Source organism: Agelaius tricolor, unplaced genomic scaffold (assembly GCF_023055355.1).
Source record: "Agelaius tricolor isolate 1412-34295 unplaced genomic scaffold, bAgeTri1.0.p SCAF_3, whole genome shotgun sequence".
NCBI lineage: Eukaryota > Metazoa > Chordata > Aves > Passeriformes > Icteridae > Agelaius > Agelaius tricolor.
In genome coordinates, this window is record NW_027269263.1 from 68,493,549 (window position 1) to 68,508,775 (window position 15,227).

General features: G+C 47.7%; 1 protein-coding gene across 1 annotated transcript in view; it reads left to right on the plus strand.

Moving 5' to 3' along the window:
* Positions 1 to 1,272: 1,272 nt before the first annotated feature.
* The window catches only part of EXOC4 (exocyst complex component 4), a 362,178-nt gene continuing 348,223 nt past the window's right edge, over positions 1,273 to 15,227 (plus strand). The window contains exon 1 of the mRNA XM_071424195.1: positions 1,273 to 1,395. Within this exon, the coding sequence (XP_071280296.1) occupies positions 1,310 to 1,395 (86 nt within the window). The 5' untranslated portion in view covers positions 1,273 to 1,309. The remainder of the gene's footprint in view (positions 1,396 to 15,227) is intronic.

Sequence of the window (15,227 nt, forward strand, 5' to 3'; positions counted from 1 at the left end):
TGCTTCTAATTACCTCGTGTTTCAAATACAGCTCGTATAAATGAGTACTCTTGACTCACCTACAGATTTCAGCAATTTCCATGCAATTAAATCGTTAAGGTGCAGCTTTGGGCAGTAAAACCACTTCTGGAAGAGCAGCGTGTTTGACATGATAGAATGAACCTGGGTTAGAAAACACCCAGCAGCTCCAAGTGATGCAAATGATGGTTGTTCCTGCCTTTCCTAAGGAATTCCGCCTCTGCAACAACAATCCTGGGGTTTGTACAGTGTTTTTTAACACAAGGATGTGACTGGGAAAGTGTCCTAGAAATGGGGAAAGCGAGGCAGCTCTTGGGAGAGGTTTGTTTGATGTTTGGTGAAAAACAAGCTTTGGATTTCCAGCCCTGGACAGGGTCACATGCACCTTTCCTTTTCCCAAAGGTGATCCTGTGGCAAGGGATGGAGCGTGTCCATGGTAAAGCAAGGACTGTGGGCAAGGAGGTTGCTGTTCAGTATCATGGAATGCCAGCATTGTAGGATTACAGAATATCCAGTGTTGGAAGAGACTCACACAGCAAGGGTTGGGTTGCAGCATTTTTGAGGTTGTGAACAGATTCCAATCCATCACCTCCATCTTCTCCAAAACCACAATTCCTGTGCCAAACGCTCCAGTTTGCTTCCAGAGCTCACTTCAAGGACCACCTGTGCTGGCTCATTTTTGGTCATCTCCCTGCCTTCCCATGGAAAACTGGGGGAAATTATTCTTAATAATATTATAGTTTAAGGACATTAAATTCAGGGAAGTGCCAGCAACTCTTGTGGGTGTATTTGTGATCAGACTCATTCAGGCTATGACACACTGTGAGTATTTAGCATTACTAATTCGTAGAACACGTTAATTTAAATACTTAACGCACTTTACCCACTTTTAACTCTAAACATTTAAATCCCTCAATGTTCAACCAACCCTGCTCCGTGAAGGCTCTGAGAGGATGCTTTGGTGCTGTATACCCCCACCCCGTTTCCTGCCTCTCCCAGAGTGAATGACCGCTTTTGGGCACAGGTGCCTTTGCAGGTGTATCTTGTCAGGTCGATAATTTTTTAACCTTTTACTCATTTTTAACCACCTGTCGAAGGTTTGCGTGGGAATCTGTATCGCCGCCGCCACAAAAACTACAACTCCCAGAAGACTCCGCGGCGGAGCACCCCGCCTTGATGTCGCGTGCCCCGCCCTCCTCGCTTTCTATTGGGTGGCAGCCCACTCTCCTCGCTTATGATTGGCTGCGGCGTGCTAGCACGTGTGTCTGCGCCGTGTTTGAGGGGGTGCAAGATGGCGGCGGGCGACGCTGTTGGGAGGTACCGCAGCACTGTGGGCAGGAGCAAGGACCCCTCGGGGCTGCTCATCTCGGTTATCAGGTAGGGGCGGCCTCGCTCTGCATCCTCCGGGCCTCTGAGGGTGCCCCAGGGCCGGGTGCGGGCTCTGCTGCGCTGGGGAGGCCTGCCCGGCTCGGGCTTCCGGGATGTGGGGTCTGTCCTGGGCATGGGGTGAACCCAGGCTTGGTCCCTGCTGGCCCTGGAGCGCTGGGGAGGCTGCAGGGCTGGAGGAAGCCTTGTCCTGAGGGCTGTCCCGCTGTCCTGCTGCCCTGCCCGGCGCTCTTCCTCCTGTTTTGTTTCATGCTGGGGTCAGAGGGATCTGGACAGGCTGATGGAGGGGCTGAGACCAGCGGGGTGAGGTTCAGCCAGGCCAAGTGCCTGGTGCTGTGTTTTGGCCACACGAACCCCCGGCACTGCTCCAGCTTGGGGCAGAGGGGCTGGGGGTTTGTGCAGCAGGACAGGACCTGGGGGTGCTGCCTGACAGTGGCTGAACACGAGCCCAGGTGGGTAAGAAGGACAGTGGCACTTGGTCTGTGTCAGAGTTTGTGTGACCACAGGAGCGGGGAAGTTATTTTCACCTGTTCTGGGCATTGGTGAGGTCCCACCTCGGGTGCTGTGTCCTCTTCTGGGCTCCCCGACTTAGATGATATTCAGGGGCTGGAGAGCGTCCAGGGGATGGAGCTGGGAAGGGTCTGGAGCCCCAGGAGGCGCTGAGGGAGCTGGGAAGGTTCTGGAGCCCCAGGAGGGGCTGAGGGAGCTGGGAAGGGTCTGGAGCCCCAGGAGGGGCTGAGGGAGCTGGGAAGGGTCTGGGGCCCCAGGTGAGGCTGAGGGAGCTGGGAAGGGTCTGGAGCCCCAGGAGGGGCTGAGGGAGCTGGGCAGGGGCTGAGCCTGGAGCAAAGGAGGCTCAGGGGGCCCTTGTGGCTCTGCACAAGTCCCTGCCAGGAGGGCACAGCCGGGGGGGTCGGGCTGTGCTCCAGGGAACAGGGACAGGAGGAGAGGGAATGGCCTCAGGGTGGATTTTAGGAGAAATTTCTACACAAGAACGGTCTTCAAACACTGCAGGCACTCCATCACTCCAGGAGCAGTGGTGGACCCCCATCCCTTGGAGGTCTTGAAGAAATGCTGGACTTGACACTCAGTGCTCTGGTGAGGTTCTGTCACAGGTTGGACTCAATGGTCTTGGAGATCTTTTCCAAACTCACTGATGGCTTAATGCCATTCATGAAGGCCAGGGCACTGTCATGTTATTGCTGTGGGGTCCATAAGTGACCCCCATCTTCAAACTGAGTAAAATTCATCTGGCTGGAAATCTGGAGGACCAGCAAGTCCAGTGGGGGGACTCCATCCTGTGTGGGACTGCCAGAGTGGGCAAAGTGCTGCTGCTTCCATGTCTGTCCTGTGGGCATTGAAAATAAAGTTGTGTCCAGTCCTGTTTAGCCACTGATTGTTGTCTGCCCACATTCCTGAACTTGGCTCTGCTGGAGGATGGTTCTGTGATAGACCTGGAAGTGAATTCACTGTTTCCCCTCCAGTACTTTCTGTAACTGCTTGTAAATCTTTTCTGTGCTGCTTAAACCCAGAGGATTGGCAGCTGATTGCCCACGCTGAAGCTTTTGAATGTTCTCACATGTTTTGGATGTTCTCACACAGTGGGTGTGGGCAGCTGCAGTCACACCAGCAGGATGCTGGCAGTTGTAATGAGCTCCCACTTTGGCTCCTACTCCAATGTCTTGGAGAGAAGCTGTATTCATTTTGTTGCTTTGGAGAAGTTATTGTTGCACTAGTTCTGTATCTAGGAAAAGTTATGATTTAAATATCCTCTGTAAATTATAATGTTTAGGACAAAATGAAATTATTTTTTCATCACTCTGGCCTTTGAAATCTTGCAGAACTTGAAGGAGATGTTGTTTCTATTAAAAAAAACCAGCTGGTGCCACTGTCTGTGGAAGAATAATAAACATGCACTGGTTGTGCAGCATTTCCTGTTGTAATCATCTTTTTTCCCTGTTTCCTGTAATTTCCAAGAGTATTTTAAGGTCTTCCTTTTGTACCTGTATTTTAATAAATCTGGGCTTATTAAATTCATTTAAAACCAGAAGAGTGAGCTCACAGTGCGCTGTTCTCCAAATAAAAGAAATGTTTGTCTTACAATCTTTGGCTTCCAGGCACTGATACCTTGGCTAGTTTAGGACCAGTTTTTAGACACAACATTGAGTTATTGACTTGATGAAATTAAAGTTATTCAGTAGAACAGCCTGATAACTAAACTTCCAGAATTTAATTAGAACTTGGTTTGGATGTAGAGATTCTCTGCAGAGGTTGACGTGGCAGGTTGAGCCAGACCATGAAAACCTGAGGGTAGAACTGATTGCAGAGGAAGGAAAAAGTGTTGTGGTAATAATATTGATGTTTCTTAGGCTTAACCAAGTGCAGAAAGCAAATGGTGTGAAAAGGAATTTAAATCACTTTTCTCCAGACGTTGTTTTTGTGTAGGAGCTCAGGTGAGGATGCACTTGCCAAGCAACAGGTGAATTTTTTAGTGGTTTGCATGGTCATAAAACACCACTGCAGACAAATCTAAGCCTGTGTGGCTTAAATGTAATTTTACTCAGCTTCAGAAAAATATTACAAATCTTAACAGCGAGCTGTTGGTTTGAAATGTGGCTGAGTTTCCTTTTGTTGATGGCTTTATTTCCAAAACATTTATGCATAATAGAGGCTTCTGCCAATCCTTGTGGTTTTACTCTTGCATGTCCCTGTTTATGTAGGCTGTTTATTTCTCCCTTGTTGCTGTGTGAAAGGTCCATAAAGGGAGCAGTGGATGAAAAACAGCAAAACTTTGACTGCGTTTTTCTGCTGTAAACAAACAAAACCAGAGGAGCTTCTTTAAGTATTGATGTTTTACTTGGTTATAGCAAAGACAGGAATGTTTTCCAAAAAATAAACATTGTTTAGGTCTGCAAAATCTCTTCATATTGTCTGTGAAATGCTTTGAAGGGTGAAGCTGAAAGGCTTTCTGTAAACAGAAATTATTCTGTTAATGAAGGGATAATTTCTGATATTTACTTGAGCTCAGCAGCTCTTACTCACAAGGGACTGAATAATTCCCTTTTCTGTGATCCCAGATTTAGGGATTCTTGCAGTTCTGTGACTGGACTTGCCAGGAGGAAGTGTCTCACTTCCAGGGAGAATGTTTGGGGTGAGATCCATGACCAAGTTTACCTTGCATAGCAGCACTAAAATCCAGTCAGAAATGGAATTGTATGGGCTCTGGTTTGGGAATTTTAAGTTATCCCTGCTTTCTGTGGTGCTGCTTTCAGCAGCTCTGAATACAGAAAGCTCTGAGATGAAGGAAAACCCAACAGGGAAGAGAGTCCCACCTGTGATTCCTTTCTGTCCCTCTGAAGTGTCACTTTTTCCTGTTGTGTCAGGGAACACATTTGCTGTTTCTGAGTTGTTTCCTGTAGGAGGATTCCTGCACTCATGGAATTCACCTTGGTTTTCTGGTTGTTGCCAAGAACAGAGACTAAAGGCAGCCTCAAGGATGGAGTAATTTGGAACTGTCAGGAGTGTGCAGCTGTCCCAGGACAGGACTGATCAATCCCATAATAAAAGCCAGAAGCTCCCAGGGAATTCCCAGATTTAGGAAGGTGTAGTTCCACCCCCAGCAGTGCTGGGGTCACACTGAGTTCTTGGCCAGTTCCCCTCTTGTTTCTCCCAAAAGAGAAATAAAGGGATTGTCCACAACAATAAATCTTTAGGAAATAAAGAATGTCTGGGAAGCTTGATGAGTGTTTGCAAAGTCTGCCCTTAAATTCCCACTTTGGCTGCAGCTCCAGGGACCTTTCCTTCTTTTCCCTGTGCCTTTACAGCTATTGGAAGTAGCTTCAATTTGTTCTTGTCCTCAGAGTGCTGAGAAGAAATGAGCATTATTTGCTACAAGTAAACAGTTTCTGGGATTGTGACTTCCAGAGTGGATATTGGATATCAGGGCTTTACAGCTTCTATCCCTGTGCTGCTGCACTCTGCTCATTCCTCAGCACACCCACCTCCAAAACCTGCTCATTCCTTCGTGGAGGAGAAAAATCCTCAATTTCCTTCAATAAAGGCTACTTTGTAAGGTCAAGATGCTGGCACAGAAATTCCCTGCTGATCCCAGGGGCTTTGGCAATGGCTTTTTAAAAACAATGCAGATAATGGAGCAAATTTGGGTCTCCTGCTGGAGGACAACTCGGGCAATATTTTCTTTTATCACTCAGAGGACAAACACGTGTTTGTATATTGATTTTTCTTAACCTTTTGTTTTGTTGGTAGCTGGTTGAAGCAGCTTTTGTATTCTGAAACAAGCAACCTGGCATTTAGCAAATGCTTTTTTTTTTTTTTTAAGACAGAGAGATCTTGTCAGATTTTTAATTGGTGAATGTGTCTGCTTTTTATTTATTGTTGAGTGGTTTTCTTCCCAATTAAAGGTTGCTATTTTTTAAAACTGGCCTTTAATAGCTTCTTTAATTGGGGGAAAACAAACTTTACAGTGACTCCATAAGACCTCAGTGAAATTTTTGTGCTGAGCTTTCACAGAAGCAGATGCACCCAACAGATCTCTGCAGAGGTTGAGATTGCAGGCAAAAAACCTTGACCATGCTTTATTTTTCACAAGTGGGATTCTTTTTCTTTAGTGCTTGTGGCCATTATTTTTATTATAAGTGAACTTGCTGAATGGATTTTTGCTAATGACCTGGCATTTGGTCTTTTCTGTGTCTAAAACAGTAGAGCTGAGTTGCCAGTTTGTGATGGAGAGTGAGGAACAGGGACACGGAGCTGTTGCATTTGAGAAATAGCTGCTACAAGGAATAAACTCGAGTTATTCTGATCTGTAATGGTCTCTTAAAACCACTTTTATTGCAAATGGTGTTTTCCAGTGTTATAAAGGTAGCAGTTCTTGTATGAGAAAAATACTTCAGAAATTCCCTGAAAATAAATTGTATATGGCAGAGTGTGGTTGTAAACTATAAATTTCCTTGAAATGATCTCCAGGCACTTGTGTAAAATGTTTAGGTACTTTGCAAGTGTTGGGCTGTAGATTGATACAGACCCTTGGTTGCATTTAAAAATGAGTAAATGTGAATACACAACCACATAGAAAAGGACAGGAGGTGTGACTGTGGCAAGTTAAAAGCTCCAAGTACTTTATTTTTCAGCTCTTATTTTAGCTTTAGCCAGTGCAGAGCTGCAGTTGAACCCACCCTGGCAAAAGCAGGAAGTGGAAATACTGGGTTTTGTTAGGAAATGATTGTGCTTTTAACTCTTTCAGAGGTGTTGCCTTCAACAGCTCTTGGTTGTGGTGCAGGTTTGAAACCTTCAGGTGGATGATGAAATTCCCCCAGCCTCCTGCTGCAGGTGTGATCCCAAGGATGGGTTCATGGTGCAGCGTGGGGAGTGGCTCCCAAAATACTCCTTATGCTTCAGTTATCCAGGGGACAGGTCTGAGCAGCACTGTCCAGCCTCTGCTCTTGCAGATCTGGAAATGATGATCCTCAGGGCTTTGCCTTTCTCCTGGGAATGTGGTAATCCATGGAATGGCTGATTTAATTTTTGGATCTAAAATTAATTGCCAAAAGAAGAGCTGGTCCCTGTGGTTTCCTGTCCTGGACAGGGTCTCACCCAGTGGAGTGGCAGCTGAGTCCCTCTGTTTGTGCCTGGAGGTGTAAGTGGCATCTCCTGGGGCTGTCTGCAGCCTCCATCCCTGTTCCTACCTGGAAATGTGCAGCTGCTTGGTGTCCCTGGGCTTTTCCTGTGTGGGGGATTGAAACTCTTCCTGTGCTGCTGTTGGAGCCATCTGAAGGAGGGGAATTCTGTTGAAGCCACTGCAGTCCAGTCTTTGTTTCAGAAACCAGCTGATCACTCACTCCCCTGGCATTGTTTGCATTGGGGTGAGGAAATTTGATTAAAGGTTGATTAATTTAGCAAAATAAAGAATTCCCTGCTAGTGTTTATTTAGATGGCTGGAGGCTGCTCAGCCTTTTTGCTGCATTTCTCCTGTACCCATCTGCAAGTCCTCAATGATAAAAAGATCACCAGCTTCTGTTGAAAATGCTCTAACCAACTGTGTAAACAGCATGAAAGATTAATGGAATGTAAGTAGAGGAGGAAAATGTTTTAAAATGCTCTGTTTGCTCTGGGTGCTTAACAGGATTGTGAACAGACTTGGTGCTGCTGTTCTTGTAGTGAGTTATTTCTTTGCTCAAGGGAGAGGGAGTTCCCTGCAGGCTGTACCTTTGTTCCCCTTGGTGAGGGTGGAAGGTGCTGGCCTCAGGATTTCACTTCTTTTTAAATTTATTATTTATAATTGTTCAATCAGTTTTTAGAATACATTCCCCATGCCCATTGACTTGGACTCTACAATTTTTGATTACCTGCTTTCCAGCACCTCATGGTCTCTGAGAAGAAATATCTTTCCTGAATGCTTTAATTCATTTCCACAAATCCAGAATTTCACAGGAACAATCCATTAACCTATGAAAATAATGAGAAAACATTCAATATGTTGCTGCCAAGTTAAATTGTTAAATACCTTTTGGAGTCTTATTTTTTTTCCTTCTGTCTGGCTTTGTTTTATAAGGACCCAACTTTTACAGTGGTTTCCATGAGCCTCTGGAGAGGTTTCAAAACATGAATTATCAGATTATACACTTTGAGGTTAAATAGTGCTGGAAGCTGTAGATCACCCCATTTGGGACTTGTCTTTAAGACAACAGTTTTCAATTATAAAATTGAAATAAGTCCATTTAGTTTAATGAACCTGTGGAAATTTGTAGCTCAGTGGAGACACAGTGGGTTGCAGTAGAGTTGTTCTTGTCCCAGGGAGCTTTATAAAACAATTTCGATGTGATCTCTTGAAATGGAGCTGCTTGTGATGTCTTGTGGGGTGTAAGGGCAGTCAGGAGGAAGAATTTGTGCTGAACTGCTCTGGACAGGCTCTTTTTTTACACCCGTAAAAAGAAGGTTGGAAGCAGGGGGAAGTTTGAATAAACCCCTGAATTTCAGAAAGGAGCAGATTTTATTATTTCCTCACTTATGCATTTTATTCTGATTAACACAGGGACTTAAATAGTGATAAGGTAAACATGTTCAAAATGTTTCTTTGATCTCAGGTGTTGCTTGACATTTTCACGGCAAGGCCCAGTCCTTGAAATGCTCAGTGTCAAAGCCACTGCGTGATGTTGTGTTTCCAGCTTTGAGGGGGAAGGCAGTAACAAATGAGTGCATTTGTCACGGGTTATTGCTTGCAGAGCACTTAAACGCATCTTCCACACCTCTGGGAAGTCAACACTCGATCCTCCCAACAACTTGCACTTCAAACTCCCTCACTGCAGCAATTCCTGGGATCATTTTCAGCTTGACAGTGCCTGAGGAGCTCTGGCTCACGGCAGCATGTGCTGGGCAGTGAATGTGGGAGATGATGCCTCTCATCTTGGGTACCTCGTTCCCCCTCACAGGCTGACCTCTCCTCTCATCTCGGGTGCCTTGTTCTCCCTCACAGGCTGACCTCTCCTCTCTTCTTGAGTACCTTGTTCCTCCCCTCACACACTGACCTCTCCTCTCATCTTGGGTACCTCGTTCCCCCTCACATGCTGACCTCTCCTCTCTTCTTGGGTGCCTTGTTCCTCCCCTCACACGCTGACCTCCCTTGTTGGGTACCTTGTTCCTCACACACTGACCTCTCCTCTCTTCTTGGGTGCCTTGTTCCTCCCCTCACACGCTGACCTCCCTTGTTGGGTACCTTGTTCCTCACACACTGACCTCTCCTCCCTTCTTGGGTACTCTGTTCCTCACACACTGACCTCTCCTCCCTTCTTGGGTACCTTGTTCCTTACACGCTGACCTTTCCTTCCCTTCTCGGGTATTTTGTTTTCCCCCTCACACGCTGACCTCTCCTCCATTCTCAAATACCTTGTTCCCCTTGCACGCTGACCTCTCCTCCCTTCTCAGTGTTTTGTTCCCCTCCTCACACGCTGACCTCTCCTTCTTTCTGGGGTACCTTGTCTCCTCCCTTCTCAGCTGCCTTGTTCCCCCCATACTCGCTGATCTCTCCTCCCTTCTTGGGTATTTTGTTGCTCACACACTGACCTTCCTTCTCAGTTACCTTGTTCCTCCCCTTACAGGCTAACCTGTCCTCCATTCTCAGGTACCTTGTTCCTCCCCTCACACACTGACCTCTCCTCTCCTCTCATCTCAGGTACCTTGTTCCCCCCTCCCTCGCTGACCTCCATTCTCGGGTATTTTGTTCCTCACACACTGACCTCTCCTTCCTTCTCCGGTATTTATTCCTCACAGGCTGACCTCTCCTCCCTTCTCGGTTATTTTGTTCCCCTCCCTCACAGGCTGACCTCTCCTCCTTTCTCAGGTACCTTGTTCCTCCCCTCACATCCTGACCTCTCCTCACTCCTCAGGTGTTTTGTTCCCCCCTCACAGGCTGACTTCTCCTTCCTTCTCAGGTGTTTTATTCCTCTCCCTGACACGCTGGCCTCTCCTCCCTTCTCGGGTACCTTGTTCCTCCCCTCACACCTTCTCGGGTGTTTTGTTCCCCCCTCCCACGCTGACCTTCTTCACCCTGCTCAATGTTTTGTTCCCCCCCTCACACACTGACCTCTCTTCCCTTCTCATGTACCTTATTCCCCTCACACGCTGACCTCTCCTCCCTTCTTGGGTACCTTGTTCCCCCCCCTCACACGCTGACCTCTCCTCCCTTTTCGGGTACCTTGTTCCCCCCTCACACACTGACCTCTCCTCTCATCTTGGGTACCTCATTCCCCCTCACACGCTGACCTCTCCTCTCTTCTTGGGTGCCTTGTTCCTCCCCTCACACACTGACCTCCCTTGTTGGGTACCTTGTTCCTCACACACTGACCTCTCCTCCCTTCTTGGGTACTTTGTTCCTCACACACTGACCTCTCCTTCCTTCTTGGGTACCTTATTCCTTACACGCTGACCTTTCCTTCCCTTCTCGGGTATTTTGTTTTCCCCCTCACATGCTGACCTCTCCTCCATTCTCAAATACCTTGTTCCCCTTGCACGCTGACCTCTCCTCCCTTCTCAGTGTTTTGTTCCCCTCCTCACACGCTGACCTCTCCTTCTTTCTGGGGTACCTTGTCTCCTCCCTTCTCAGCTACCTTGTTCCCCCCATACTCGCTGATCTCTCCTCCCTTCTTGGGTATTTTGTTGCTCACACACTGACCTTCCTTCTCAGTTACCTTGTTCCTCCCCTTACAGGCTGACCTGTCCTCCATTCTCAGGTACCTTGTTCCTCCCCTCACACACTGACCTCTCCTCTCATCTCAGGTACCTTGTTCCCCCCTCCCACGCTGACCTCCATTCTCGGGTATTTTGTTCCTCACACACTGACCTCTCCTTCCTTCTCAGGTATTTATTCCTCACAGGCTGACCTCTCCTCCCTTCTCAGTTATTTTGTTCCCCTCCCTCACAGGCTGACTTCTCCTTCCTTCTCAGGTGTTTTATTCCTCTCCCTGACACGCTGGCCTCTCCTCCCTTCTCGGGTACCTTGTTCCTCCCCTCACACCTTCTTGGGTGTTTTGTTCCCCCCCTCACACACTGACCTCTCTTCCCTTCTCAGGTACCTTGTTCCCCTCACATGCTGACCTCTCCTCTCATTTTGGGTATTTTGTTCCCCCCTCACACGCTGACCTCTCCTCCCTTCTCGGGTACCTTGTTCCCCTCACACACTGACTTCTCCTCCTTTTTCGGGTACCTTGTTCCTGCCACCCCTCACACGCTGACCTCTCTTCCCTTCTCAGGTACCTTGTTCCCCTCACACACTGACCTCTCCTCCCTTCTCGGGTACCTTGTTCCCCCCCTCACACGCTGACCTCTCCTCCCTTCTCGGGTACCTTGTTCCCCCCCTCACACGCTGACCTCTCCTCCCTTCTCGGGTACCTTGTTCCCCCCCTCACACGCTGACCTCTCCTCCCTTTTCGGGTACCTTGTTCCCCCCTCACACACTGACCTCTCCTCTCATCTCGGGTATTTTGTTCCCCCCTCACACGCTGACCTCTCCTCCCTTCCCCGGCGCCGTTCCCGGCTCTCGGCGTTCCCGCCTGGCAGAACCCTCGGGCTCGGTGCTGCTCTCTCCCGTGGCTCTGCTCGGCCTCGGCTGTCGGAACACCACAAATGCTCCAGCGATCACAAGGGCTCGAACCCAAATGAAAAAGCAAATGCTGGAATTGCTGTGTGGCCATGGCCATGAGCAATGGGAGTAACTGCATTCTGTTAGGTTTCTTTTTACTCTGCTTTTTTTTCCTCCTACTTTTTAATACTGAAGTTTCCTTGGCACATTGCAGCTGTTTCCCGCAGAGAGGAGACTGAGCTTTCTAGACATCCACAATGCTCTGCTGAAATTATTATTTGTTGCTTCTAGCAACTGCTTCCTTTGTTTAACTCCACAAATCCTTTGTTGTTCTCAATTGTCTTTTGGCTAAGGCTGTACTTTTCTGTACCTTGTTGTACTCTGGTTTGTATTTCAGGTCTTTTGGTGTGGTGTAACATGGAGAATAACAAGACAAAATAATCCCCTTAATTTTGTTTCCTGAGGGGTGATTTTGATAGTTTTAATGCTGTACTGTATATTCTATTATAAGGACTGGTGTGTGTATGATATTTATGTTATACATATAACATGAATCCCCCTGTGCTGGGCACTGCTGAGGTCCCATCTCAAATCCTGAGGGCAATTTTGAGCCCTTTGTGATAAGAAGGGCTTTGAGGGGCTGGAGCAGATCCAGAATGGAGCTGGGAAATGTGTGGAGAGCCAGGAGGGGCTGAGGGAGCTGGGAAGGGCCTGGAGAACCAGGAGGGGCTGAGGGAGCTGGGAAGGGTCTGGAGAACCAGGAGGGGCTGAGGGAGCTGGGAAGGGTCTGGAGAACCAGGAGGGGCTGAGGGAGCTGGGAAGGGTCTGGAGCCCCAGGAGGGGCTGAGGGAGCTGGGAAGGGTCTGGAGAACCAGGAGGGGCTGAGGGAGCTGGGAAGGGTCTGGAGCCCCAGGAGGGGCTGAGGGAGCTGGGCAGGGGCTGAGCCTGGAGCAAAGGAGGCTCAGGGGGCCCTTGTGGCTCTGCACAAGTCCCTGCCAGGAGGGCGCAGCCGGGGGGGTCGGGCTGTGCTCCAGGGAACAGGGACAGGAGCAGAGGGAACGGCCTCAGGCTGGGCCAGGGCAGGTTTAGATTTTGATAACAGGAACAATTCCTTCTGTGAAGGGCTGTCCAGGAGGACTTTAAATCCCTCCAGGAATTAATTAAATAACCCTGTGGATGTGGCATTGGGGGATGTGGGTCAATGGTGGCCTTGGCAGTGCTGGAGAAACAGTTTGACTTGATGAATTTATGGATCTTTTCCAGCCTTAATGTGATAAATTGTGAAACATATTCAGCAGAGTTTTACAATACTTTTGTGTGGTACCTCCCCAGCATTCATTTCCTGCAGATTTCTGAGTGAGCAGTAAAAGAATTATCCTTTAACTCTCACCCAAACCATAAAACAGTGAAAATCTCACCCAATTTCTTTGGGAGGAACAGATCTTGTGTATCCCAGAAATTCTGGATTTTGCCCAGGGCTGCTGCTGTTGAACAGATTTTTGGTGTTTTTGCTGGAGGAACAGGTCAGTACATCAGTGAGTCCTGCCTTGGCCACACATGAAAGCAGCTGGAGCTTTGAGCAGGACAAGCTTTCAGCCACGCTGCTTTGAGCAGTTGGTACCACAAACTGTGTGTTTGGAGCTTCAAAGGTGTTTGAAAGTGAGGAACTGGGAGCCTCAACAAGGTGTGTGATACAGCACAGAGCACCTGGAACAGGTGGTGGGAAGTTTACTGTGGATTCCTGTGAAAACTGGAGCTTTGTTTGATTCCCCCCCACTGATTCAGCACTCAGTTCAATTGCACTTCACTAAAATGTTCTTTTCCCTGATCAGATGAGAACTATTTAAATTTGATCCCCTTGCCTTTTCTTTTTTTTTGGTGGTGTTTCCCACTGTCTTTAATGAGTATTTTCATTTCAATGAGCGAGTGTGAGTGAAGAAAAGTGAATTGCACGCTCAAAGAAACCTGATCCAGAAGGAAAAGAGGATTATTCCTGGATTTCCAAGCTGCACCTGTGCATCCTGTAATACTCTTTTCTGCCTTTAACCACAAATATTTACATAAGTCTGCTCAGATGTTGGGGAGCAGAAAAAAAAAGGCTTTTATAGGGACACAAAGACACTGAACACCCACAGTTGTGGACAAAACCAGCAGGGTCTTCTACCCTCTTTTCCTGTAAGAATTATCTGGTCCTAACTGAGCATTAATTTCCTAAACCTTGTATTTGCATTATCTGTTCCTTCAATTTTGCTTCATAAAAAAGAATCTGCAGAAGCATAATGCCCACATACTGTTACTGCAATGTTCTTCCTGTGAAACAAATTTTCTAGTCAGGAAATGGATAATTAAGCCTCAGTTTGCCATCCATAGCTTAGCAGTAATCACACTTAACAGGGCTGGCCCTAGGGCAGGTAAAATAGGCAGGCAGTTATCCACCCAGCCTGGCTGGAGGCATCAGGAAAAGCAAATTTACAGAAATGAAACATTTATTATTCATTAATGTTAACAGTTTTCTCTTAAAAATTGACATAATCTAATTTTCTTGGTGTTTTATTGGGCAGGTAGGAAGCTGACAGCGGGCTGGCAAAAGGAATTGCTCATCTGCACTAGAAAACAGAAAAAAATATAATATAAACTGTGTGGGGGAAAATGAGTCCTCAGTGTAAAGAGAAATTCTTGCTGAATCTCAAATCTGATTGCTGTTCAAAGTGTAATTGTGAAGTTGATGCCTGTAAATGGATCATCTTAAAGGTTGTAGCTGAATTTTTTGCCACAGTGCAAAATAAAAGGGGGTGGGGGGCAGCAAATGCAGGATTTGGTGGCAAAAATACTCCTGTGAAGGGAATGAAGTGACAGGGGATGAGATGCAGTAGGGGGGGTGTGGATGGCACTGCAAATTCAGGTTCACAACACTGGGTTGTGCATGCTCCAAAGGTATTCAGCACCTTCCAAACCTAAATGGAGATGGATTGTGGGCATTTGGAGCTTGAAAATTCATGGATTTGTCTCTGCCTGAGCTATTTTTGTTGTTGACCCTTGTAGAATAAAAGAGAGGGGAAAATGGGACAAAGGAGAATGGCTTTAAGGTGGAGGAGGTTGGATTTAGATGAGGTTTAAAGAAGAAATTCTTGGCTGGGAGGGTGGGGAGGGGATGGGCTGGGATTGCCAGAGCAGCTGGGGCTGCCCCTGCATTCCTGCAATGTCCAAGGCCAGGCTGGACACTGGGGCTGGAGCAGCCTGGGACACTGGGAGGTGTCCCTGCCATGGATGGGGTGGCACTGGATGAGATTTAAGGTCCCTTCCCACGGCAATAGAGCTGCTTCAGTCTGAGGTACATCCACAGGGTGCTGTGTGCTAAAACTGAATCTCCCCCATCAAACAGGAAATAGACTTGCAAACAGAGGTGGAGGAGACTCCAGATTTGTTTAGGAACCTGGTTTTTTCCACATTTGCTGTGGACATCTGTGTGAACAAAACACTCCATCCTCTGGAAGCTTTGTGGTTTGGCAACACCAGCTGAGCTCTCTGGGCCTGTGACTGCCTGTGGGACCTGCCATGGTGCCAGGAAAAGCATTGCACAGAATGCACAGAATCACAGAATTTCACAGAATTCCCAGAATCCCTGGCTTGGGAGGGACCTTCAAGGCCATGGAGTCCAGCCCAGCCCCTGGCCCCCAGTGCCACATCCAGGCTTGTCAGACACACCCAGGGATGGGGACTGCACCACCTCCCC